The sequence below is a fragment of the Akebia trifoliata genome, chromosome 12, assembly GCF_017979445.1.
Source record: "Akebia trifoliata isolate Shusen 1 chromosome 12, ASM1797944v1, whole genome shotgun sequence".
NCBI classification, from domain to species: Eukaryota; Viridiplantae; Streptophyta; class Magnoliopsida; order Ranunculales; family Lardizabalaceae; genus Akebia; species Akebia trifoliata.
Genome location: NC_141386.1, coordinates 2,123,426 through 2,149,047, shown reverse-complemented (window position 1 = coordinate 2,149,047; position 25,622 = coordinate 2,123,426). Strand labels below are relative to the sequence as shown.

Below are 25,622 nucleotides of genomic sequence, written 5' to 3'. Positions count from 1 at the left end.
AAATCATTTTCTTGGGAATGAGATGGGAAAACATTTTCTCTCCTTGGATGGAAAATTGCTTTGGTGAAAAATTGAATTCCCAGGAAAATGCGTAATCATAAACCTAAAAATTGTATTTTCTATAAAAATAAATTTTCTCCCCATTTTCATGTACAATGACATAAACCTAAGCAAAAGATAAAAAATGTAGACAAAAGTACTAAAAAAATAGAATGCTAGAAACTTTGACCTAAGGAAAAATATGATTCATGTTATGGACCCTCATTATTTGGATTAAATTGAAGGGTTTTGTCACATGTGGAGCTGATACTGTCACTCCCATATTTAAAAAATGGGACATCTGAGGTACAATCAGTAGGGTACTTTGAACCTAAGGAGTAAGGGTATCAATGGGCCAGTCTGGTGTTAATCAAGCCTTGACACCCTAGCCCAAGCCCAACAATTTAAAAAGAACTTAGCCCAAAGATTTGGTGTGGGTTAAAGTATATTGCTCCTCCATTCCACTCTGTCCAAAAGTCAAGTCTTTGGGCGTATTCCAAGCCCATCTTATCTAATAGGTTTTGTTGAGTCTTTAGTGCTGATTTAGATGTTTTAGACTAAAAAATAAAAGAAAGAGGGGGAGTGGGATGGACCACTCAACAGGCTTGACTCGGAAACCCAAACTCGGCCCGGTAATTATATTGGGTTGTTCCTACCCGGCCCAAAATCTATATGGGCCTCATTTAGTACCTAAGTCTGGTCCCACAAGAGGTACCTGATCATCAAAGAAGATAGGAAACATATTATATTAAATTGGCTTAAACTATAGGGTTACGTCATCAACGTGGTACACGAGTAGAGGGATGAGCCACCCCAACAACTCTTCACAGAACAAATCCCTTTACATTTGATGGTTTTGTTAATGTACTACTGAAGTAAATAAGTAATGGTCCAAGGGAGCTCTTCATTGAAACCTACATATCGTCTTTGATTGATTCAAATATCCATGTGGCCCATCCATCAACTACTAATTTCGTGTAAATAATTTGTAAAACTATGGTAACATCTCATGTCCAATTTGATCAGATAACAACCAGGTCAGATCAATTTGAGAGGAAGAAAAATCAATTTGTATACCTTCTCACATTTATCGATCGAGTCCTATCTGATTGAGATATGGTTGATTCAGAATCAATCCAATAGATTATCAAATTTGATATGATCATGATTAACTTCTAGGGACATTAGGGAGTTCGCTCAACGGTAAAACTAGTGATAAAGGTTTGTTCTCTCACGTCGTGTGTTCAAAATTGGGCTCAGCAGTAAAACTAGTGATGGGGGTTTGTTTCCTCTCGTCGTGTATTTGAATTTGGGTGGTCTTCTAACTTATTCTATTGCATGTTATACTACGTGAAAAATAAATGAGCAAATTAGACACTTAACCCTGTCGAATTTAGCCCCTTGTTTCACATAGTGTTTAAAAGAGCAACATCGAATTTACCCATTTTTTCACGTAATGTTGTGAAACCTCCCTGGGATTGGAAATCGTAGGGGCTAGTTCCATCCTAAAGGGCATGCTAGCGACGAAAAAATTAATTCTGAGCGAATATTTCTTACCATTATTCCAACAATTTTTATTTTAATCATATTTATAAACAGTCTTCAAGAATTGACTTTGAATTGTTTCCAAGCCCATAATGAACAATCTGATCAAATCTCAATCCTTAAAAAAAACACCAAACATGCTGACTTTTGTTGATGTCACTCTGATACCAAAAAAAGAAAAAAGCCATGAGGAATGGTTTCAAAACTCGTTCGAGACCGAGATGTATCGCCTAAGTCATCTCAATATCAGGCATGGACGAGATTTAAAACCCCCTGTTCATTTTTCTCATTTTGAATGAGAAGTATCAATTGTATCAAAAAACTCGTCTAAGACAACTCAATATCTGGCATAGACGAGACATGACGCGAAATCGAGCTTTAAAACCATGCCATGAGGTGTACATTGGAAATCTGAAGTTGATTATCTACCCAACTCCCTTAAGTACACGATCATCACGACGAATATATACCTTCACGCACAAACAGAGAGAGAGAGCCACTCACGGGCACAAACAAGAACAAAAAGCAAAAAAAAAAAGAAAAAATTTAAGAAAAACAACATTTTAAAAGAAAAAAAGAAGTGCAACCAAAAGAAGCTGTCGTGTGGTTTAGCTTGTTTGCCTGTGAACCTCTCTCTCTCTCTCTCTCTCTTTCCTATTAAATGTCAGAAGAAAATCCCGTGAACCCTGTCTCTTTGTCACTTTTGATTCTCTTCTTATTCTTAGTGAACAAACATATATACTTATAAAAAGCTCCACTTTAACCAATTTCTTCACAAACATTCAACATTCTTTCTATATTTCTCTTTCTCTCCTCTCTCCCTCTCATTTTCATTCTCATTCTCTCTAAATGTCAAATTTTAGACATAATTTGTGTATTATATTTCTTCTTCTTCTACTAAATTCAGGCCAAATAGTTTGTCACACTAAAGGAATCCGACCGAGGAAGTCGTCGTCTTCGAAGCGATTTTCGACAAATATAACACATAACCAATTCACAGAACAACAATTCATGAAATGGGTCAGATTTGTTGGGAGTCTTAGACACTCACTCTTCTCTGCAGCTATGAATAAACTCTTCCCTTCATACACTCTTTATGTATGTAAAAACCCATTATATGGAGATTTTACGGAGATTCAAGCCGCCATTGATTCGCTTCCATTTATTAATCTTGTGAGAGTTGTGATCAAGGTCAAAGCTGGAGTTTATACGTAAGTATCAGATTATCTGAATTTTTGTTTAATTTGTGTTGTTTTCTTGTTCTGCCAATTGGGTCTGATTTTAAGTTCTAAAATTAATTTCATCTTTTTTTTATTTTTTTGGTGTGTGTCATTTTTGGGTCTTCGTCTGATTCTGAAAACAGTGAACTTTCATGGAGAAAAGTGATTTGGTCCTTTTTATCTGTTATTCTGTCTTTTTTATTTCTGATCAAAAATATTTATTGGAATTGGGTTTGACTTTAAAATACTAATAAGTGGGTGATTTTATTTGATTTTTCTTTCTAATAATATTGAATTTTTATTATTATTGTAATTAAGTAGAATGTGAAATGGGTTTGATTCCATTTATTTATTTTTATGTTTTTTTCTTAGGGAGAAGGTGAATATCCCACCATTAAAATCATTTATAACCATACAAGGAGCAGGAGCTGATAAAACAATAGTGCAATGGGGAGATACAGCACAGACACTTGGGCCTAGAGGACAACCTATTGGCACTTTCAATTCTGCAACTTTTGCTGTGAATTCTCTTTATTTCATAGCCAAGAACATTACTTTTAAGGTAAATTAATTTTCAACAATTCAATCAAATAAGTCTCTAATTCTCTTATGGGGAGCTTTGTTTAGAGAGACACCATGGATCAAGGCCTACGTACGTCTTCGTATTTTATGGGTGCCAAACGCTTATCTCTCAATATTTAATTTCTTTCATTCTATTATTATACTCCGATGATTAAGTCAATAGAAATTTTAATAGAGTGATATATTTTAAAGAGTCTGATTGCATACATATATGTTTTTTTTTTTTTTTAAAATCTCTGGTCGCATCATACTTTGTTCTGCATATATCATATTTAGAAAATTACAATAAGTGTCCTTTATGAAGTTTCATGGAAAGTCTTCTTCACGTGGAGTGAACTTGTACGTATTTGACTTATAGTACTTTTGATTTATCTGACTGTCAGATCACGTATTGTTTGATGAGTCATCTTTTGCTTATTATCACACGGAGTGAGTGAGTATAGTTGTCATTTTGAGATTTGGATCCCGACATCCTACTGAATTCACGTCATCGACTTTCACTTTCCCAATTTGTACTCATATGGGTCATTTTTCTCAGTTCGGTTCGCACCCAAAAACTTTTAATTCATGTTCCTAGATCCATTTATGCCATTTTTAAAAAAAAATAATTTAGTGAGACATATGATGTGTTTGTTACACATATACATATTAATATGATGAATATATAGTTGGTTTATTTTATTTTTTTGAAATTTAAATTCTCCCTCTCAAAAATAAAAATAAAAATAAAAAATAATATATAATATGGTGGTATGTTGCAGAACACCACACCACTACCAGCAGCAGGAGCAGTTGGAAAGCAAGGAGTAGCATTTAGAATATCAGGGGATACAGCAGCCTTTTGGGGTTGTAGATTCTTAGGTGCTCAAGACACACTCTATGATCATTTGGGCAGACACTACTACAAAGATTGCTACATTGAAGGCTCTGTTGATTTCATTTTTGGAAATGGCCTCTCACTTTATGAGGTAAAATTATTTCTTTCATATTTTTATTTAAAAAAAAATTAGGGTTGTCGATGGATCGAATCATATAACCCTAAATCCAATCCGTTCTGATCTAATAACTATGGGTCTGATTTAAGGATTTGGGTTTCGATAATGTGTTTGAGATATATAAATGATGTATATTTATATTTTACATTTGAGTAATGATTTTCTAATGCCCCCTGACATGGCATGTGTTAGAGCCATAGATTCTTTCCTTGGGATACACAACTCACATATTTACGTACAGTTATGTATCCTGAGGGAAAAGAATCTATGGTTCTAACACATGGCATGTCAAAGGGCGTGAAAAAATCACGACTCTTAATATTTTAGTTAGATATCTGATATTGTGATGTATGTTATATTTTATATGTACTTTTGTTAAACTCGAGTCAGATTGAATTAGGACCAATTGGAAAATATTGAATTTTTAGATCAAATCGAGAACAATATATATCAGATCCAATAACTAAACACATATGCCTAATATTTAACCAAACCTGGTCTACAATTGTCCGGTTCAAAACCCAGCCCATTGACACTCTGATCGATCGAATCATGTTCCTTGGATCTAATCTATCTAAATCCGCATCTTTTGCTATTTGAAATGTATTCATATCTGTTCTCACTAATTCAATCTACGTAATTAGCAGGGATGTCATGTGCATGCAATAGCACAGAACTACGGGCGTTGATGGCCCAAGGCAGGGCAAGCCTTTTAGAAGACACAGGGTTCTCGTTTGTGAACTGTAAGGTCACAGGGTCTGGAGCATTATACCTTGGTAGGGCATGGGGAACCTTCTCTAGGGTTGTCTTTGCCTACACTTGCATGGACAACATCATTGTTCCCAAAGGATGGTACAATTGGGGTGACCCTAACAGGGAAATGTAAGTTTTTTCTCTTTTTTATTTTTTTTATTTTTAATTTTTAATTTTATGAAATATATAAATCCAATCAGGATAGATCATCATCCATCGAGACCCATGTTATGAACCATGAGTCAAAAATTCCCATGTTGTAATCTTCAGGCCCACCGACTGACCCCGTTGAATATCATCTTGATTGGTGATTAAAATTTTGATTTTTTATCATTATTGGGCAATAAAAAATTGGGTTTCAAGCCCACCATTAGAAGGCTAAAACCCAATAGATAAAAATCATCTGTGATGTTGATTTTGGTGTGTAGGTACAACGATGTGGGTCACTGGGTCTGAATAATGGATCACATGGCAATTTTCTGTGCTAGGGACATCGATCTTGAGTGACAAAGATACTAGGGGATTAATATTAGGGAAATTTACTTAAAGGACCCTTGCGGAAGGGTTTCTTGCTAAATAATCTTTAAGTTTTGTGTAGTAGCTTGATAGGAAATTTAGTAAATTTTTCCTTTCTTAAGGGTCCCTCGCTACTGGCAAATTCATCTTTTTTTTTATTTACTGTCGAGTTCACCACTTTTTATTACTGTCAAACTCGACACTTTTTAATTATTGTTAAAAATTAAAAATCCAATTTTTAGATGAAAACAATAAGTTAGAATGATTAGGGCATTCAATGGTAAGAAATGTGGGAGATGAAATCCAAGGATCATTTAGAAAGAAGAAGTTTACTAAATATCCTGCCAAGCTATCATCGAAAACTTAGGGGCTATTTAAAAAGAAACTCTTGCGAGAGTCTTTTAAGTAATTTTCCCTTAATATTATTATAACAAATCATAACCTAATGGACGGTGCCTACTACCTACACCACTCACTTTTCATTTCTCTTTTTTTTAATTAGCTAAAAGTCCTTAACCAATTTGACATGCGTAGCCATTCAAAATCACAGAATTGGTCCTTTATTTAACTAATTTTTTAATAAGCTGAGGTCATTTTTGGAATCCACTAAAAAAAAGGATGTTTGGTGAAATTTAACAGTATGTAATATGTATATGTCGTCTTCTATGGTGGAATACGCGTGTACTGCATTGGTCCTTATATATATTACTGTCGTACTAATAGTGGATGACACGTGCGTACTTGCTTGCATTTGGAAACTTGTTCACAATTTCCCCAAATAACATTAAAAATTAAAAATATATATATTCGAAAAATACTTAAATGTATGAATGTTACAGCAAACTGTCATTATATCCTACCTCTAGCATCAAAAGTGCAATTGAACTAACTTTTAAAAAAAAAGTGGGGCCATTGAGTATGGAAGTCCAACAAATAGGCTCCAATCTCTCTTTTTCTAGGGGTTTTCTTCTTGCACTTCCTATCTTTTAAGAGTTTTCTTATTTTAGGTTTTTTTTTTTTTTTTCAAAGAAAACTCTCAAGAATTTTTTTTTTTTTTCAAAAATAGATATTTATTATGAATTTATCCTAATTTGATTTTTCTCGTTTAGTTTCATTAATTAGGGTGTTATAAGATAAGGTTGGCCTGGAATAAATAAAAGTTATTTTCTTTAAAAGTTGGTTAACATTTCGTCACTTTCTTTTCAAATGGAATGATGATAAGCTGACTCCCGCTCTACTCTCCTGATGTGGCATGTGTAGAGAACTATAGATTTTCTTAGGGATACACAATGCACATCCCCATAAATTTGTGTAATTATGTATCCCGAGAAAAAAATGATTCTATGCACATACCACATCAGGAGAGTAGAGGGGGAGAATGTCAGAAGGGGAGTTAGAAAATCACAACTCTTTTAATCAGACAAATTTACAAAGATCTTTCTGAATTAGGGGCCAAGCTATAAGGGGTCCGTGGGGCCAATTATCGCACAAAACTTTTGAGACAATCTTGCATTTTCAACTAACTACATGCCTCATTTGCCCCCACTTCCCTTCAATCCTCCTCCCCACCTTTTCAGGTTTTGAAGAAGACCTTGCCTCTTTACACGAGGCCTTCTCTCATAGACTAAATGGAAAAAAACTTAAATATCACTTTCAAAAACCTCTAAATTTCTACTCAATACCATTCATCTTCAAACTCTTCAACCGTACCATTAACTATATTTTGCCCCTACTATAATAAAATCTTGGTTCCGCCCCTGCTTGGGATGATTAAATAATCAAATGTTGAGATAGTGTGGATTAAAAAAAAAGTGTTGGCACCCTAAGCACACAAAGTACAAATTCTCTCAAAAGTTTTGAACACAAGTAATTATCATAGTAACAAAGTTCAGATTTGGTAATTATTGGGAACGGGGGGGCGGTATCCAATGTAGGAAAGTTTCAAAAAAAAATCAGAAAAAATTTAGAAATGTTATTTGGTACTATAAGGTAAAGTAGATTCTCTTTTTAAGTATTTTTTTAGGGAAGAACGATGGTTGTGGAGGCTAAGTCTTGGACATGTGTACTTTAAAAGTCTACTTATGCTAAATTTAGAATTTTATACTAACTTAACAGTCCTGATAATATGACTCGCCAGGTGGCATACTCAATCAACTCTCCCTGACGTGGACAAGTTCGGGAATCGTAGATCTATACACCTTGGGACACAAATTTTATGGGAAAGTGCAATCGTGTATCTCGAGACACACAGATCTACGGTTCCCAAACTTGTCATGTTAGGGAGTCAATTGAGTATGCCACCCGGTGAGTCATATTATCACACTCTTAACTTAGTTATGTAATATTTCATTATAACATGAAGGGCTAACAATGGGTCCAGCCTCGAAATTCTAGTCAAAGTCTGGGCTAACCCACAAGTATCAAGTTGGGTTGGACAAAGTTTTTTCTTATATGGCTAAAAAATTCCGAAATGGGCTGATTTTTTGTGAGGACGATTTTTAAGATTTTTTATCCCGAAGAGAAAGATCTATGGTTTTGTGCACAAGCCACGTCAAGAAAGTGGCTTTTACAAAGTCAATTTATCGCAAGTCATAATGAAATGCATCTTATGTTGCATAGTCACTTAGAATAGTCAGAGTTTTTACTAATATATGTTGTCTAATTCTCTCTTTGACCAATGATAAACTGATGCGCTAAAGTGCACAGAACCATAGATCTTTTTCATTATGTATCCCGAAGAAAACACAACAAAAATAGTGGTTTTTAGCGACCCATTTTCAGTGGCGGCCAAAATAGGCGTCACCATGGAACACAGCCTACGCGGAAAAAAAAAAAAAAAAAAAAAAAAGGAAATTTCGAAAAAAAATTGTCTCTCCCTCTCCCTGTATTAACAGATTTGTACCGCTCACTCACTCACTCTCTCTCTCTCTTTCTCTGTGTATCAAGTTCAACACAGCTCCTTAATGGAGGAAATTTTTCAATCTAATAAGTCTCTCTCTCTCTGTATCAAGTTCCTCTTCACAATTTCTGGAGTTTTGATAATCGAAATGCAAATTTCCTAGTTCTTTGATCGATGGAGGGGACGTCGAAGGAGCTATTTCTCTTCTCAAATCTGTAATTTCAAAGCTCGAAACCCTAAATTCATCTCCTTTAGATCTCCAATTGGCCTCAACTCTCCTCTCAAGGTTTCTCTCTAAAATCTGACGAACTTTGAACACGCTCTCAATCAAACAAAGATCTCAATCAAATCAACCAATTCACCCTCCTTTAAGTTTAGGCTGTCTTACTTTCTTCTTCTTCTTCATTTGTTTTTTTTTTTTTTTGAATTTTAATAATGTTAGTTTGAATTTCAGGGATTGGGAATCGTAAAGAAGGTAGATTCGGTGAAAAATGAGGTTTCGACTTCTGATGCTTCAGTTTGCGATGCCTCTGTTTCGTGTGATGATGGTGATTTCTCTTGGTTTAATGTCATGTCTTTTGTTCTTTATTTCTTCTTTTTATTGATCTCTAGTTCTTTCGATTGATGAACTTCGATAATATACTTTTGTATGAAAATTCTTATTGTTGTTTCAGGATTTTGATTTTTTTGGTGGAAATTTTACTTTGTGATTGCTAGACTCATTCGATAATCCTTGTTATAAATTTGTGTGTGTGTGTGTGTAAGCTAGACTTGAACCCATAACACAAAAATGCATTGTAGTATGTCAACCAAACCAAGCCATGGGTCCAAAGCCTTCCTGCGGAAGCAAGTCAGACCATTAACAAAGTAAGAAGATAGTAAGCCTCCCTGTATGGAGATGCATTGGATTAAGTTGGTTTTGGGATGATGTAATGCTTCTATAAGCATTTTGGAAATAAATGTGTTAGGCTGGGGTGTGATCATAGTGAGAACTTACCCTGTCAGTTTGAACATGATGTATACTCATGTAGTAAGTTGTTCCCAGATAGAGATGTGCATTGGATTAAGTTGGTTTTGGGATGATATGTGACGGGTTTGTCAGCATTTTGGGGATAATGTTGTTAGGTTGGGTAATGCAGTGACAACTTTCCATGTCAGTTTGAACATGGAGGGCACTCAGATTTTGTGGGGTCCGACTTTGAAGCGACCAGGCCGCTTCAAAGAGAGGGTTCTACTGAACTTTTGAAGTGAGGGATGAGTGCTTCAAAGTTTTTTCCGATTTTGTGTGTCGGCTCTATAATTAGATGTTCACATGTTTGATGTTTCACACATGAGGTATACATGTGGTTCATATCATAAAGGACTCAACAGAAAACAATACAAGTTGACTTTCTTTATTAGAGTATACTATAAAATCATTTTCATAAACATATTAGGATACATAAACATTTTCATTAATAGGATACATATTAGATCAGAGTATACTAAAAAATTACATCAGGATTGATATGGACCCATTTCGATATCTAATTGAATCCAATGGACCAAATACCCCAATCCATATCCACCATGACCTCTACAACTAGTTCTCACCATCAACTCATTCAATGGATCCCTGATTTCTGTGAGCACGTATGGAAAAAAAATTCCAATCAAATTGCCTACATCGTCAGTGGAGGAGAGGTAGATCGGGTATTTTTTGTTTGTAAAATTTTTCATCACAGTGTTCACAGTCTCTAGTGCGTCCCACGTCAAGTCTAATAAGGGTAGTTTTGTAAATTAAAGATGCAATTCAGTACGGGACATTGATGGATCCTGGATTCTGTGAGAGATTGAGCTGATATCGTGAGTAGTGGATCCTCTCTAGTGCGTTTTCCTTGTAACTCCCTGTAGTGCTTTTTAATTGGTAGTGATAGAAATCTTGAAAATAAAATAAGACAACTCAGTATTGTATGGATCATAGTGTAGATCAGATTTGAAAAACAAATAGAATTCTTTGAGTCCGATGAAGGCTTTGAAGATGGACAGTCTTTTAACGAAACAGATTCTGTGACTAAGTGACATGGCTATCCTTCAATTGTCTAATATCACTACAGGGTACTGCAAGGAAAACTCACTCAGAGGATCTGCTCTCGATATCGTGGTATGCATGAAACCATATATGCTTTTCACTCGTATCTTGAAGAAAACATCCATGATTCTGTGTGTTGTGTAATCAGTTGGGGGTATTCAGAGCCATCAAAAAGTGGAATTTCAGAATGTCGGGACAAAGAGTGTTTACAAGTGATGGGGTAGTGACATGTTTAGTACCATCCATTTTAGATCGTATATAAGCAAGTCATGAATGTACTTCGATTGAGATAGGTGTAGATTGTCACCAGACTTTGTAATTTCAACACAAAATATCCCGACTCTCAAAATCAAATGAAGATGAAGAGAATAGAATTTCTGATAACATTTAGTGGGTGGGGCATTGATGTTTTTACAGCCCTTTAGTTGTTTTTAACATAATAACTTGTGCTAATATACAAATTCATCATGCCATGTTAGAACAATACAAGCATTTATTGTTCTGTTTCCATATTTTTTTCGGAATCTTAGATGTAGGCCCATGCTCATATCATCTTCATGTTCATTTTGTTTGTACACCCAACACCATCACATGTACCGGTTTTTTGTTGTTATAAGGTAAGCTATCTGTTATGAAGCTCTAATGTTTATTTGAATAATGAATTCAAATGCATAAGTGGTTTTGATGCAACATCAATTGATGGATGGACAAGAACACTAAATGAGAAAACCCATGTGATGCTTTATGAGGTGTAGGTCCCTAAGCTTAATTAGCCAATTGTGCCTCCTCACCACCTACTACTCCTTTTGAATGGATTGGCAACATAACAATTCCTCACTCTATATATACATACACACATACTAGATCTGCCTTCCAACTCCAAATCTTCACTCGCATCCTTCACACTGTTAAAGCTTTATTTTCTTCCCCTATAAAGCCCATCTAAGAAAGAGTACTAACCAAGCTAATAAATAGCAAAGCCATTGGGAATGTGACTTTTGTCATCTTGATGTTGAGAAGATGTGAATTATGGAGCAAGAAGGTAGAGTTGAATAGGGGATAGTGAGTACTGATCAGATGACGAGACTAAATTATTATTATTTCGGCTCATTCCATTATTTAGAGGAGTGCATAATAACAGTGAGGCTAAATTTGTAAATAGCTGCTGACTGCTATTTTGTTACTCATCCTGTATTTACTTGTGTTCCAGAATAAGTGACTTGTATCTCCACCTCTTGTCAAGGCTCTGCAAAAACACAAGTCTTTCTAACACAATTGTATTATGTTGCAGGAGGAAATAACAAGGCAGTACAGATTTGTGCAGGTATGATATCCATCAACTAAAATTTTGTTCTGTTCTACCCTGACCCCCATATAAGAAGCCATATATATCTTTTGTATATTTTCTAAAAAGTTTATTAAAAACAAGGCTTTCTTTCATGTAAGAAGTCAGATAAATAGAATTTAAAAAAAAAAAAATTTATTACACAAAGTGGATTAGATTTACTTTTGAAATGAAATTCCTTTTAACTAGTCCCTCTACATTAATGTTTTAATGAAAATAAGAGGTGCAATGGATTAGATCTATTAAACTCAGTGATGAGAAAAAGCGGACAGGTGGTCAGAACCTGATGCCGTGTTGAATGTCTGCCAATTTCCCTTTGTGGAATATCTCTGAGGGTTTTAAGAACAATTTCTTAGTTGCAAAGATAGTTATGTAAAATTTGAATCTTTGTGAGGGTATTAACAGATTACTCATACAAGTTCCATTGACAACTTTTCTTGCAAGGTGTTTGGTTTTTATTTATAATTTTAATTAATTATGAACAATTGAATCTTTGTGTGTTTAATTTAATTATTTGAGTTTTTAGTGGTGATATATTATCAGTGTAAACAGTTGTTTTAGTGATCCTCTATAGAAGATAAAGATAAAATTTATTAGTTTGGTTTTTATTTGATCATTAGTAACATTAAAGTCCGTTACAGTAGCTCTCTGTTGTGATTCTTCTGCTATGATGAAGTAGCTAATTTATATGTCTGGACATCTGAGATTTGTCTATGATTTGATATGCTTCTCCAGAGCAGAGCCATACTCAGCCTTTTTTTTTTTGCTTTTTTTCTTTTTTTTTTTCCTTTTTTTTATTTAATTTTCTTTTAGTTCCTTTATTACATTTGTTTTTTCTTATTTACTTCTTGTTCTGTAGTATTAACTTCTCAGTCTAGCAACATCAACACAATATATATATTTTTTTCATCTTAGGCCCTGCTTGGTACCATTCAAAACATTTGTAATGCAAATGATTTGCAGTACTTTTTGGGCTGCAAACTACTTACTGAAATTTATCAAGGGTTTAAGAGGTTCATGCAACAAAAAAAGGCAATGTAGGGAGTGGGCATTGTAGGCAATGTAGGGAGTGGAGGTAATGCAGAGTTAGGCAAAGAAGGCAATTGGGTGCTTGGCAATGGTGGCAAGGTTAGCTTGGGCAATGTTGGAATAGTAGGCAAAGGTGGTAACGTGGGCTTAGGGAGAGTGGGCACAACAGGCATGGTTGGTATGGGGGGGTGGCGCTGCTGCCTCAGGAGTGTCCAAGGTTGGTGAATTAGTCTTCATATGCAGTTGGTGCTAGCAAGAAAGGTCTTAAAAGTTATGGGATTTAGTTAGTTCACCATCCCAACAATATTCTTTCCCTAAATCGTCAAATAGTTGTATTTAGGTAACTAGTTGAGTAGCGTAAGTGGGTGAGCTGTATCTAAACACTAAGTTAGATAAGCTATTGCAGGAGACCTGCTCTGACTCATGTGAGAATGCTGAACCAAGATTTTTGACTCACTATAAGGTGTGAGGATTCGAACATATAAGATATTATCAAATAAGAAACAGAAATCAACATATGAGATCAAGGTTTGAGTGTAGCTAAAGAAGGTGGAGTTGGATTGATTAAAATCCCATAAATATCTCCCAAACCCTTTTTTTATGTATAGATACAATCTCAATCTATAGAATTATTTTGTGGTAGTTGAGTCTCTCTTTTTCTTCTCTTGTGTCAAGTGTTCAATAGAGACTCCTGTGGTGTGGTGTCCAATAGGGACATGGTTTTAAAGAGCTACAGTCCATAAAATTTATGTCGCAAAAGTGTTGCTTGAATTCCTACTGGAATTCAAGTAATACTAGGAAGAACGAGATGTTGTCCAGTATGTATTTGCTCTACATACTTCATTTTCCTTTTAGGATGCCGGCCTAGAAATATGTGTTCGTGGTGTTGGCCTAGGACCGATTCCTAACAAATTATTTGCATCATATTCTGAAAATTCCTCTAACGATTCTGCTAAGGTACATAGGTTAAAGAAGAAACTAGAGTCTTTGGAGCAATAATAGATTGTGAGAGATGCTGAGGTGGAGAGACTCAAGGAATTGATCATTACTCTAATGAGAAAGGTAAATTCTCACTGATAATAGAATATGTTGTGTTTTAAAATATTTTATTAATAAATAAATATTTATTGATATGACTAATTTGATTAATGTATATGAATTGTAGGTTGATGAGCAGCACAATCAACCCGACAATGATCAGTGTCCACAACAACAACTATGATAGATAATTTATATTTTTTGAGTGATAAACAAGGATTATAAGTATTGACTCTTAATTCAATCGATTTATTATTTTGTAATACTTGTCTCTTAACTAATTTGATTTACTAAGTAATTGTGTTTAATTGACAGGTTGTATAAAAATAGGTATTTAATTACAAATAATTTTAAAATAAAGAAATTAAAAAAAATAATAATAATAAATCTTATTAGCGGTGACCATTACCGCCACTATAAGCATTCAAAATTGTATTTATAGCTATGGTAAAAAACTAATTAGCGGCGGTTTTTAACCATCACCATAGATCTCACTCATATTTATAGCGATGGTAATACACTATTAGAGGCGGTTTCTCACTTATATCTATAGCGACGGTAATACAATGATTAGCGGCGGTTTTTGACCGTCACTATAGGGCTCACTCATATTTATGCCAGCGGTAATACAATGATTAGCCGGGGTTTTGGACCGCCACTATGGGGCTCACTCATATCCATAGCGACGGTAATATAATGATTAGCGGCGGTTTTTGACCGCCACTATAGGGTCCCATCTGGGCTTTAGCTACACCACCTATAGTGGCGTTACACGTGGCCATCACTATTAATAATAACGGCGGTTTTTTGGTATTTGCGACGGTTTTTGACCCCCGCTAAAAATCTAAAATTTTGTAGTGAAAAGATCTATGGAAACACTGATTTACATACATATAGTGTGTATAATAATAGCTGAAATTGTGATATTTGATAAGTTAATATTTTCTTTAGAGGATCCACAATGGTGTCATGTTTCTATAGCATAGGATCGGTGTCTACGTAGCATGCTTTCGTAGAAGTTTAAGACACATTGGGCTCTTAACCAAGCCGTTTTTCTATATGGCACGCAGCCCCAATGTGTTTGTTCGCTAATAAACACGTGCCATGTAGACACCAATCGCAACTGGTATTAATGAGATTGTTAGCATGCCCTATGTTCAAGACATATCTGACCTCTTGAGGGCACTGTATATATATTTTTTAAATGGAGGGTCCTTGTTACAATTTACATGGAATGCTTATATAGATTCGCATGATCATACCTGAAGCTCATTTACATAGGAGAGATAATTGAAAGGTAAGAAGAACTCGTCGGCAAGATGAAGAGCGACAAGTCCCCAAATGCTTGCCACTGTTCAAGGAAAAAATAATTAGAAGACTTGTGTTTATTTCAACTAATTCAGAATCAAGAAGAAATGGGCTCTCAATCAAATAATTCAAATCGAAGTCCTGTGACGTTCTTCCAGTTTTGAGATAGGTATGTTCTACTAACATATTGAACCATCATCCCAATATGCTAATAAAGTGTTAGATAAAGACGGAACCAAATAAAATACAAGAAATACCTGCTACATGCCTATGGAACATTGGATCGCCAAATATCTTCATCCAAATGAAATCTTCATACATTGAGTGCTAGACCGGGTATTCTGCAGTTTGTAAAATAACTCTTATAGTAAGCTAATAAATACACAAATATAGCGACACACTTGTTCATGGAGCCCATTTTCCATAGAAGCGGCAAGACTTTAAAATTAATACCGAAAAAAAAACTACATGAAGAACTTTCCAACCATCATAAAAGGCAAAGTTAATGTGGATAGTGAAAAAGAAACGAAGCCAAAGAGTTAAGAAATAAACAAATTCGACTTCTCGTGTTTCACTATTACAATCTTGAATAATGCTGAAGTGACCTCAAGATTGTACCTCATATCGCACATCCTGACGTGGAAGTGTGTAGGAACCATAGATGCTTTTCATCGAGAACGAGTCAAAAAGCATCTATGGTTCCTACACACTTTCATTTCAGGATGTGCGATATGAGGTAAAATCTTGAGGTCACTCCAACACGACTCTATAATCTTTAAGATTATTTTATAAAAAAGTTATGGTTACATAGTAAACTCATGAAAAAATATTTTACTTTATATCTAAAATAAACAAATTCTGAGTTCTTTTGTTTTGCACTATCTAATTCCTTCTTGCACCTATAAATGTGGCTCACCAGGGGAGTATGTTTTTGTTTCTACAATTTTTTGTTCTTTCTTTTTTTTTTGGGGGGGGAAAAATGAGGGCGATTGCAACTAAAACAGTCATTTTAGTTACTAAAGATGAAATTAGGAGATTGACAACTTTTGTACCAATTGTTCTAATAAACAATCTAGTAGATTTAGAATTTATCAAAACATGGATAGGTGCGCAATTAATTACTAGTTTTACTTTAGATTTATGATCAAGGTGATCCAAAGATTTATGCAATGCAGACCGATAGAATGGAAACATGATGTGACCAATACCATAAGAGCACATATAGAGAACTAGCAATAACTGAAGACAGAGTAGCCTCCACATAAGTATACTTCATATAACCATTCTCAGGTAGCTTCCAATAGACATAATTGGTTTATCCTTCTTCTTACATGCAACATATGTTGAATCAACCAAACATTTAATCAAAATAAGTGTGAAGGTCTAGACCATAATGATTTTTCTATGAACTAATGACAATCTTTCATCTATTAAAAATTTTAATCTAACAATGAGAACTAATTAATAGCATAAATGAAAATTGCGAAAATAGGAGTACGTTTTCCGAAGGACATATCTACAGCTGGAATTCCAATGTGTTGAACAAAAGGTAAATAATCTGATCCTCCACCACCTAATCTCCTAATCTTTCACACCAAGAATGTTTGGTATCGTTAACGATTTCAACTTATTTAATATGCTACCAAGGTTCATTTTTTAAGTTAATCATTCGTATGTATTTAGTTTATGTGAGCAAAATAAAAAGATGCAGGAGTTGTGTTAGTTGGTTATGTTCATAACAAAATCACTAAGTCGAAGTATGGGTTTAAAACGGCAAGGAAAAATTTCGGAAAAAAGGGATAAAATATAGAAAATATTTTAAATATAATGAACAAGGTAAATATAATATAAATACATTAGATACTTATCTAAGTTTTAAATATATTTTTGAGTAAAAACTAAAAACGCACACTATGAATATCTATTACATGATAACATATTTCGACACATAATAATATATGCGGTGATGCTAAAAAAAAATTATAATCAACTATCTTTCGAACAAAACAACACACAATTGAAAAATTAACAACCATAATATCAAGACAGTATTCGTAAATCCACACTAATCTACATTAATGAATCTCTAAATCCTATATTATGTATTATATCGAAACATTAAACAATATCCATGTACCAAAGCACAGACAACCATGAGGCCACAAAACTTAACAACGGTCCTAAAAAATGTGTTAAAAAAACAACTTAAAAAACATTTTTTGAAAAAAAAAAATAATACAATCAAAATGTAAAAGCTTATTTTAATTGCAAGAGACAAAAAACTTTTTTTAAACCCAGCTTTTTTGGGGGAAAAAGGGCCATTTTTTGTAACTATGAGTGAATTACAGTTTTACTTAAATCACTCAAATGTAGTCGCACTTTTAAATACTACTTACTATGGGGAAATCACATGAACCAATCCATGACTCTTATATGGTTTGAGAGGAATTATCAGGGTCTTGGACCTTCAAAAAGAGTAAAAAGAAAATGTCGTTAAATTGGGTTAGAGAAAGAGAAACTTATAGCCTAGTCGAATGAACAACATCAAAAACAATATTAGCAACCAAAAGCAAACACTTGTATTCTTCAACTAATATACTGATAAATCAAGAGAAAGTGATCCCATAATCCCTTTTGAGAGACCTTTTGAGCAACTCGTTTGAGTAGTTCGTCAAGTTGAGGGGTCGCAGAGGCATGGAATCCTGCTCCAGCGACTGCACAATCTATGTTCAAATAAGCAACAACTCTAGATGCCAACATTTCCCTATTCTCTTCAACCCATTCAGTCGAACCTATCTGCAAAAATATTGTATTAGTTTTAGTTGCAACTGCACCACATGAGCAGACATTATAAATTTAATTAAGAATACAAATGTGATTTATGTATGTGTGTGTGTGAATGGCACAAAAGGGACAGAGTCCGCGAAAGACATACCAAGCCACTCCTCGGCATCCCAATTGCACAAAATAATGGTTCGTCTAGGCCTCCATCCTCTTTTTTGTAGCTTACCAAACCTCTCCGCAACCTAAATCAGCTGACGAATTAATACAAGTGTTTATAAGGTATTATTTTCCAACTACAAACAACACATTTACAAGCAAAAGAAGTTGTGGCACCCAAAATAATTAACCTCTAACAAAGCTGCAGTTCCACTGTTAGGATCGACTGCCCCGAATGTCCATGCATCACGATGATTACCAAGAATCACAAATCTGTCAGTAATCACCACACAATGTCTAGAGTTCATTAATACATAAATATAAGAATTAGGTATAATTTTTCGACTCTTTTGAAACATCGAAGGAAGGATGCATCCACTTATATTGTTGTTAGTATAATAAGCTCAATGCTGCAACTCAAGCTTAAAGAACCCATTAACACAAATTAGTATCCATAATATAAAACTATAGTTATAGCTATCAACATAAACATAAGAGCGGACTCCATGATCCTGATTAATGATTTGTTGATTGACCCTATCAAGTAGTTTTTGAATAACTCATCATGAATGATTTAGAACTGATGTTACTAAGGTTTCAAAGATACCTATCAGGCTCTTCCACTCCTTCAATTACAGCAATAACATTTTGGATTGTGTTTATAACATTACTCCCCTGAAAATCAATCAAAGAAACCAATTCAGCAAAAACAAAGAATTTAAAATTAAAGCTAATGATTAGAACCATTTTCAGTCCAACCGTTACCATGAAAAAGTTGTTTCAATGTTGTGCAAAGAAATTTTATTTTTTAAAGGGTTTCTTAGGCATCATGGACCCTTATCCTTCAAATTTAAAGGGTTTCTCAGGCATCATTTCTTCATTTATTTAAAGGAGTAATTTTCATCGGAAAATCCTTGTTTCTATCTCCCATAATTTCATTACTTTGTCAAATTGATTTATTAATATTTTTATAATTGGAGAAGCATGAATAGATTCAGAAAATCTATCACAAGAATTCAGATTTGATCCGTTGTAAATTGGAACCAATTTTACCAGTAACCCATTATTGATCGTGTTTAATGTGTTAGGGGTAAATATTAGTTTAAAACAATAGTACATTTGCCTTGGATTGATCTTCTCAATTTCTACACTCTTTATTTCCAATTTCTCCGTTGGATTGCACTTTTTTTTCACAATTAATCAAACAATCTTCTTAACCCTAAGAGGTTGGCCTAATGGCAAGTTGAGCCTTGATAAGCTTCTCGGGAAGGGTAGATCAAGTATTCGAAACCCCACAAAGCATTGAAATCCTTGGGACCACCCCCCAAGGTCCAATTGACCCTCGATTCAACCAACTGCACGTACGATTTTCCGAGGGGCAATGCGTGTGACCGTGTGATTAGTCTCCACCCACGATAAGAAAAATAGAAAAAAACAAACAAACGAACTATCTTCTTAATGTTATAGGGGACATCCATGTGGTGGTGGGCACTATTTTTTTATTTTTTATTTTTATATCGTGGATATCCCCACCCTTCGAGTGGGACTTATCCCACGGTCACACACACCGCCCCCTCAGAAAGTCCTACGTGCAACAAGTTAAGTCAAGGGTTGACCTACTCTTCCTGAGGAACTTATCAAGGTTCGGCTTGCCACCAGGCCAACCCCTTGGGGTTAGTAGTGGACACCAATATACACACAACTAGGAGATGACTTCTATACGGCGGGAGTGAAACTTAAGAGATTAGAAGTCAGTGTTGCACTGATATGTACAACAACCAATCTAATCTAATATAAAAGAAATTGAGGACCTAATGAGACCAACAGCAGTTTTGTTGAGTATCTTCTATGATTTTTATTGAAGGTGTAGATATCTTCGTGATCACTTTATTAACATTGAACATTTACAGTCATCCTAATTCGCCAAAATAAATATAACTAAAATGCACAATTGCACATTAACAAAAATAAATAAATAAATGCCAAATGAACCAAATTTTAGTTGAATTTTGAGTTTTTAAGTACTTTACTTACAATGTATGTGAGATTAAGAACCCCAGGCCCTGGGCCAACCCTATAAACAGGAGAGCCGTCGCCGCCCTGCCAATCATCATTTGCCACTTGTCCACCAATCGATCTCATGATGACCTCGCCATCAGCCCACGATATAGGCAACGACGGTATCATCGGAACATCCCCTCCCCGATCAACCTTAATCTCCGACAACCTTTCGCAATCACCGGAACTTGCCCATCCCGGTGTAGTTGGATCACCGGCCCCAGTATACACAGACCCCACCTGGACCCCACTAGGTGGCATCCACCTGTCCTCAGGAAACCACTTCACCCCACCATAATCCTTCCTATCTGTATACACCACAACACCTACTGCCCCTGCCTCATACCCATTCCGTACAATATCCCCTCTGTATATTTTCCCGTACCGCGCCAAAACAACCGTACCCGACACGGACACACCCATCTCTTTCAACGTTTCGTAATCCTCGACACGTCCGTAATTCACGTACGTGACGTGTCCAACTGTCGTACCCGACCTTGCGTAGGCATGGAAAGTGGGGAGTACTTCGTCTGCCACGTCAGCGTACGGATCACCGGAATAAATCTCTTGATTAAGATCAAAGTTGATTGGTGGGTCTGATTGGAGTGGGCGTGTGAGTGTTAAGGTACGTGAGACTGGGTACGCGAGGGACACGTGGTAGGATACGATACGGGAAGAGAGGGAGAAAGAAGCGAAGGTGGAGAGAACGTAAGCGGCTGTATCGGCGTTGGCTTGAGAGCCGGCTACGTGGGGTCTACGTGTGAGGGTGTGGAGGTGGTTTGATATGGTGTAGTTGGATGTATAAGAAGTGGATGTGAAGAGGGAGTGATACGTTGACTTCGGAGTTGGAGAGATGGTGAAGAGGAGGATTGAGAGACACGTGGCAAAGAGTAGAGTGTTGGTGATGGTGGGTTTGAAGTACAGTAGTGAAATTGACTTCTTGCTTGATTGAAGAGAAGACATGGTTATGGTGAATATTTGCAGTGGGGTTCGCAGGTTTTGGGAAGAATGGCTTTGGATTTCTCGGGAAGAAAACAAAGACAAAGTTTGCATGAGGTAGGGATCCAGTCAGGTTTCCCGTTCCTAATCAAGGTCAGGTGGCATCCCATTTTATGCCACGTGACACTTTTTTTTGGACCGTTAACCGTTGGATATGTGGTTCATGCCTTATTCAACCTAATTACCAAAAATCATAATGTTTGATAACTTGTATCCACTAGATCTATTCTCTTGAAAAAAAATTTATATCCAATGATTAGAAATCATTCTTAAGACAATACTATAATCATTGCATGCACATCACCAATCATACTAATCTTTTGTGTGTTGGTTCAAATTCGCTGACAATGGATCAATTCAGTACCGGATTAATAACATTTCAATACTGATCCGAATTTTTTTAAATATGTATCCGATTCAAATAAATCAATGAATATGTGAATCGAATCCGATCCGCTTCATTTCATCCTTAATCTGAAACCGTTCCAATCTGAACACATATCTTATTTTCGAAGGACCAATGCTCAAAAAATATAAAATCATATAACATTTTAAAATTTTCAACTACAAATGTAGAGAGAAATCAAAAAGACTAAAATGTGTTTATATAAAATTAAGAATAATAATAAAAATATTAAAATATGTTCGAATCAGATTTTTTTCGGAGCAGACTGGGATAGATTCGGAATTATTTCGAATCTAAGATTCTAATCCTATTTTTCATGTTTTTCCGAACCAGTTTAGACATCAGGCATATTTCGGATCATTGTCAATCCTAAGTTCACAGAGATGGACCACATATCCATACTACCAGTGGATCCCCAAACATGTCACATGGCATAAAAATGGGGTGCGTAGAGGCCAAGCCCCCTCCAAAAAGATGGAGGTTTTGAGTTAAAACCCCTTGTCGACCACTCACAACAAGTGTGGTATTGAATGTATCCTAGGGTTTTGGATGAGGTATGGTGTTTAAGAGTTTAGTTGCCTCACCATTGCTAATCGGGCCTATGGGAAAGACATCTTGTCATCTAAAAATAAATAGGTGGTCCTTCAATCCATGCGATCCAAATCCAATATTAATGGATCAGTTCGTTGTTAGATTGGAATTTATCCAAAATCTATCCAATAAATTATCAATTGAATCATTTTCAAATTAGATCTTTCTTGGAACTCAAATCTTTTATCTGATTCCCAAATTAATGGATCAGGACAAAAATAATTTTAGGTTTGCTCCATTTCATTTGACAATTCCTATTTTTTCTATTTATAATTTAACATCCAAATCTCTTATTGGAAGGAAAGAAAAAGTTTTAGATATTTCTAGGCACAAGGGATGGATCACGGATGTTATCAAGAGGGTACAGTTGTATCTTATCTTGAAGTTATCAACTAATTATATAATTAGCAAAGCTTTTTGAGTTTTTTTTTAATAATGAAAATGGTGTCAGACATTAGCACCATTGATGTGTCTCTTGCCATTGGAGGGTACCATTGAGGAATTTTAACACATGGTTATATCTTCATATTTAATATGTTTTCGTACTATTTTTAAGCTTACTTTATCAAGTTTGTTACTTTAACAAACCTTACCTTATGAATCATGCTACTATGACTAATTTAGTAAGATTTCAAATCTTACAAAGGGTCTTTGGACTAACATGGATAATCAAATTAGCAATCCAACAACACAGACTTCTAGGTTTCATGGAAAAATTTAGAATCAAAAGAACAAATTCAAAAAATAAAATCTTTATGAGCTTCATCGTAGGTGTTGAAAATTGATGGCTACCAAACTCCCAAATTTAAACTCAAAACAAGGGTGAAAATTAACTTTTGTTATTCAATTTTTTTTAAAGTTCTTAGAATTTTGGACTTTAAAACCCTATGATATCAGATCATGTTTTTGGATGCGACAAATTGATGTGGTTAGAATCCACTCGAATGTATGTTAAGTAACAAATTAACTGCATAAATTTAAATTTTATGATATGGATCCCATTGCAAGGTTTGCTCGGTAACAAACTTGATAAAATGAGGTTTAGTGAGTAACAAACTTCATAAAATAAGGTTTGCTTGGAGTTGTCAAAATTCCAAGAGAGTTTTTATAATAAAAATGCAATAGTTGGGTTTGTCAAGTAAATCTCTCTTCTTTATTTGTGGGTACATATGTTTTGACCTTCAATAATTTGATCATCTTCATAAATACCACTTTTTGATGAAGTTTAACCATATCATCCTCAAAATACAATTTCACCCTTTTAGTTAGGGGTGCAATTTGGTTTGATTCAAATCGAGAACTGAACCAAATCGATAGCTTTAGGGTGGTTTGATTCGATTTAGAACAAGTTGTGCTTTAGTTCCGGATTACAAAAATGGAGAATCGATTAATTTGGTTCGACTCTCAAATCAAGCTTATTTAGAACCGAATCCAATCTGAGAAATGAACTCTTATGAAATAAATAAATATATATGTATATAATAATTATTATGAATTATTTTAGGAGTTAAGACATAGATTCTTTTATGAATCTTTCAGTTGTCATTCACAATATATAAAAAATTGTCAAAAATGATTGAAACTGTAGTTGAAATACCTATGTATGTGAAGAAGATGAAAAGGAGGTAGTTTAATTATTTCAAAAATATTATAACTTGAGGAGGTTGAGAGACCATTAAGAAAAGAAAGTTTTACTAAATATGGACTATCAAATAACCCGTCTAAAATCAAGGACTAATTAGAAAGAAATCATTCCACTATGGTCTTTTAAGTAATTTTTTCAATTAAATAAATCAATAGATCATATGGGTACTTGATAGGTCATATAAATAATTAATCACACTATTGACAAGTGGTCCATAAAAATATTTAGATAATGGAAGAATCACCAATTGAAAGGGAAGCTTTTTTAGGTTAGACCCATTAAAAATTAGGCCCCACTCTATTAAATGCATGCCATAGTGCTATTGGAGGGAGAGTAGGGAGCTAGGGGCCCTCCAACCAAATACCTTAGATTTCCTAAATCTAAATGTTAAAAAAAATTATAACCTTTAATTTAGTAGGAAAAGTATGCATTGTTTTTAAGGCCATTTGACCCTTATCACACCTCTTAATATTTTAACGCCATTAAAGAGATCAAGAAGAACATAGGTCAAGCAATCCCATTATACAAATCCAAAAAAATTCAACATTTTTAACATGTAATCCTCTCTCCCCGCTGTAAATAATACACTTGGAGAATCTTCTTTCCCTCTCTACCGCAGTGGGAGTGTTTTCTCTTTAACCTTTCTTCACTTTCAATCGTATTCTATAACTCGTGACAACACACGGGAGAAACGTTTTCTCGCATCTTCTTCATGGCAATCTTAAACTTAAGCAAATTTCAGAGCTTTATCTCAAAAACCCAAACTTTAGATTCTTCTCTCACAACCCTTTACTTGGTTTTAATTAAATCACCTTCTCATTGCTTTTCACTCACTATATGTGGGTCTCTCTAGTTTAACCTTCCTTTTGTTCTTCCTTGAAGATTACCCATCTTTGTTTCAGTTTGTTCGGTCCATTTTAATTATTTTTCTCATTCTTTGAAGTGGGTGGGTGGGTGATTTGGAGACTGGATCTCCTCTTTTTTCTTCAGGAGAAAGATGGGGATGCAATTAGTTCTTCTGGTGCTTAAACTATGTATCCTTGTAGTTTCTTCGGTTGGTCATGGATCTACAGGTATGAGGTTTTAGTTTTTGATGTTTTTACTTGGTTATAGATTGAATTCGAGTTTACCCATTTGATAATTTGATATATTCCTTATTGGATTTGATGATCTTTGTGTTTGTAAACTAATTCGAGGATATGGATTGGTTTGATAATCATTTATAAGTTTGAATTAGTAACGGGTGTTAATTTATTTGGGGTTTAGTTTTGGTGTTTTTGTTTGGTTATAGATTGAATTCGAGTTGACCCATTTCATAATTTGATATATTCCTTATTGGATTTGATGATCCTTGCGTTTTTAGACTAATTCGAAGATATGGTTTGGTTCGATAATCATTTATAAGTTTGAATTAGTAATGGGTGTTAATTTATTTGGGTTTAGTTTTTGATGTTTTTATTTGGTAATAGATTGAAATCAAGTTAACCCATTTGATTATTTCATACATTCCTTATTGGATTTGATGATCTTTGTGTTTTTAGACTAATTCGAGAATACGGGTCGGTTCGATAATCATTTATAAGTTTGAATAAGTAATGGGTCCTAATTTATTTGGGGTTTAGTGTTTTTTTTTTTTTTGGTTA

The 25,622-nt window shown here is 34.8% G+C and overlaps 2 protein-coding genes, 1 long non-coding RNA gene and 1 pseudogene across 4 annotated transcripts in view; 3 read left to right on the top strand and 1 right to left on the bottom strand.

The window, feature by feature from the left end:
• Nucleotides 1–25,622, top strand: part of LOC147388552 (putative disease resistance protein RGA3) — a 59,766-nt gene that overhangs the window by 14,064 nt on the left and 20,080 nt on the right. The window lies entirely within an intron of this gene.
• Nucleotides 2,181–6,675, top strand: LOC147388555 (putative pectinesterase 53; annotated as a pseudogene). The gene is made up of 5 exons (XR_015170663.1): nt 2,181–2,795; nt 3,177–3,366; nt 4,148–4,354; nt 5,029–5,263; nt 5,563–6,675. The product of XR_015170663.1 is annotated as a putative pectinesterase 53 (transcript).
• On the top strand, nt 8,444–14,329 carry LOC147388554 (uncharacterized). The gene is made up of 4 exons (XR_015170664.1): nt 8,444–8,835; nt 9,004–9,097; nt 11,831–14,056; nt 14,160–14,329. It is a non-coding gene; the product is annotated as an uncharacterized LOC147388554 (long non-coding RNA).
• Nucleotides 18,220–21,424, bottom strand: LOC147388553 (putative glutamate carboxypeptidase LAMP1). Its single transcript, XM_086418301.1, has 4 exons — nt 20,315–21,424; nt 18,888–18,955; nt 18,472–18,553; nt 18,220–18,366 (listed from the first exon to the last, which is right to left on the bottom strand). Exons 1-4 carry the CDS (start codon nt 21,389–21,391, stop codon nt 18,220–18,222), a joined length of 1,374 nt encoding a protein of 457 aa, XP_086274427.1. The 5' UTR covers nt 21,392–21,424.

Coding starts and splice junctions, on each gene's coding strand:
- LOC147388553 (XM_086418301.1), bottom strand. CDS start 21,391: ATGCAAACTTTGTCTTTGTTTTCTTCCCGAGAAATCCAAAGCCATTCT. Junction 18,956..20,314: donor TTCTTAATCTCACATACATT/GTAAGTAAAGTA, acceptor ATTGATTTTCAG/GGGAGTAATGTTATAAACAC. Junction 18,367..18,471: donor GAACTGCAGCTTTGTTAGAG/GTTAATTATTTT, acceptor CAGCTGATTTAG/GTTGCGGAGAGGTTTGGTAA.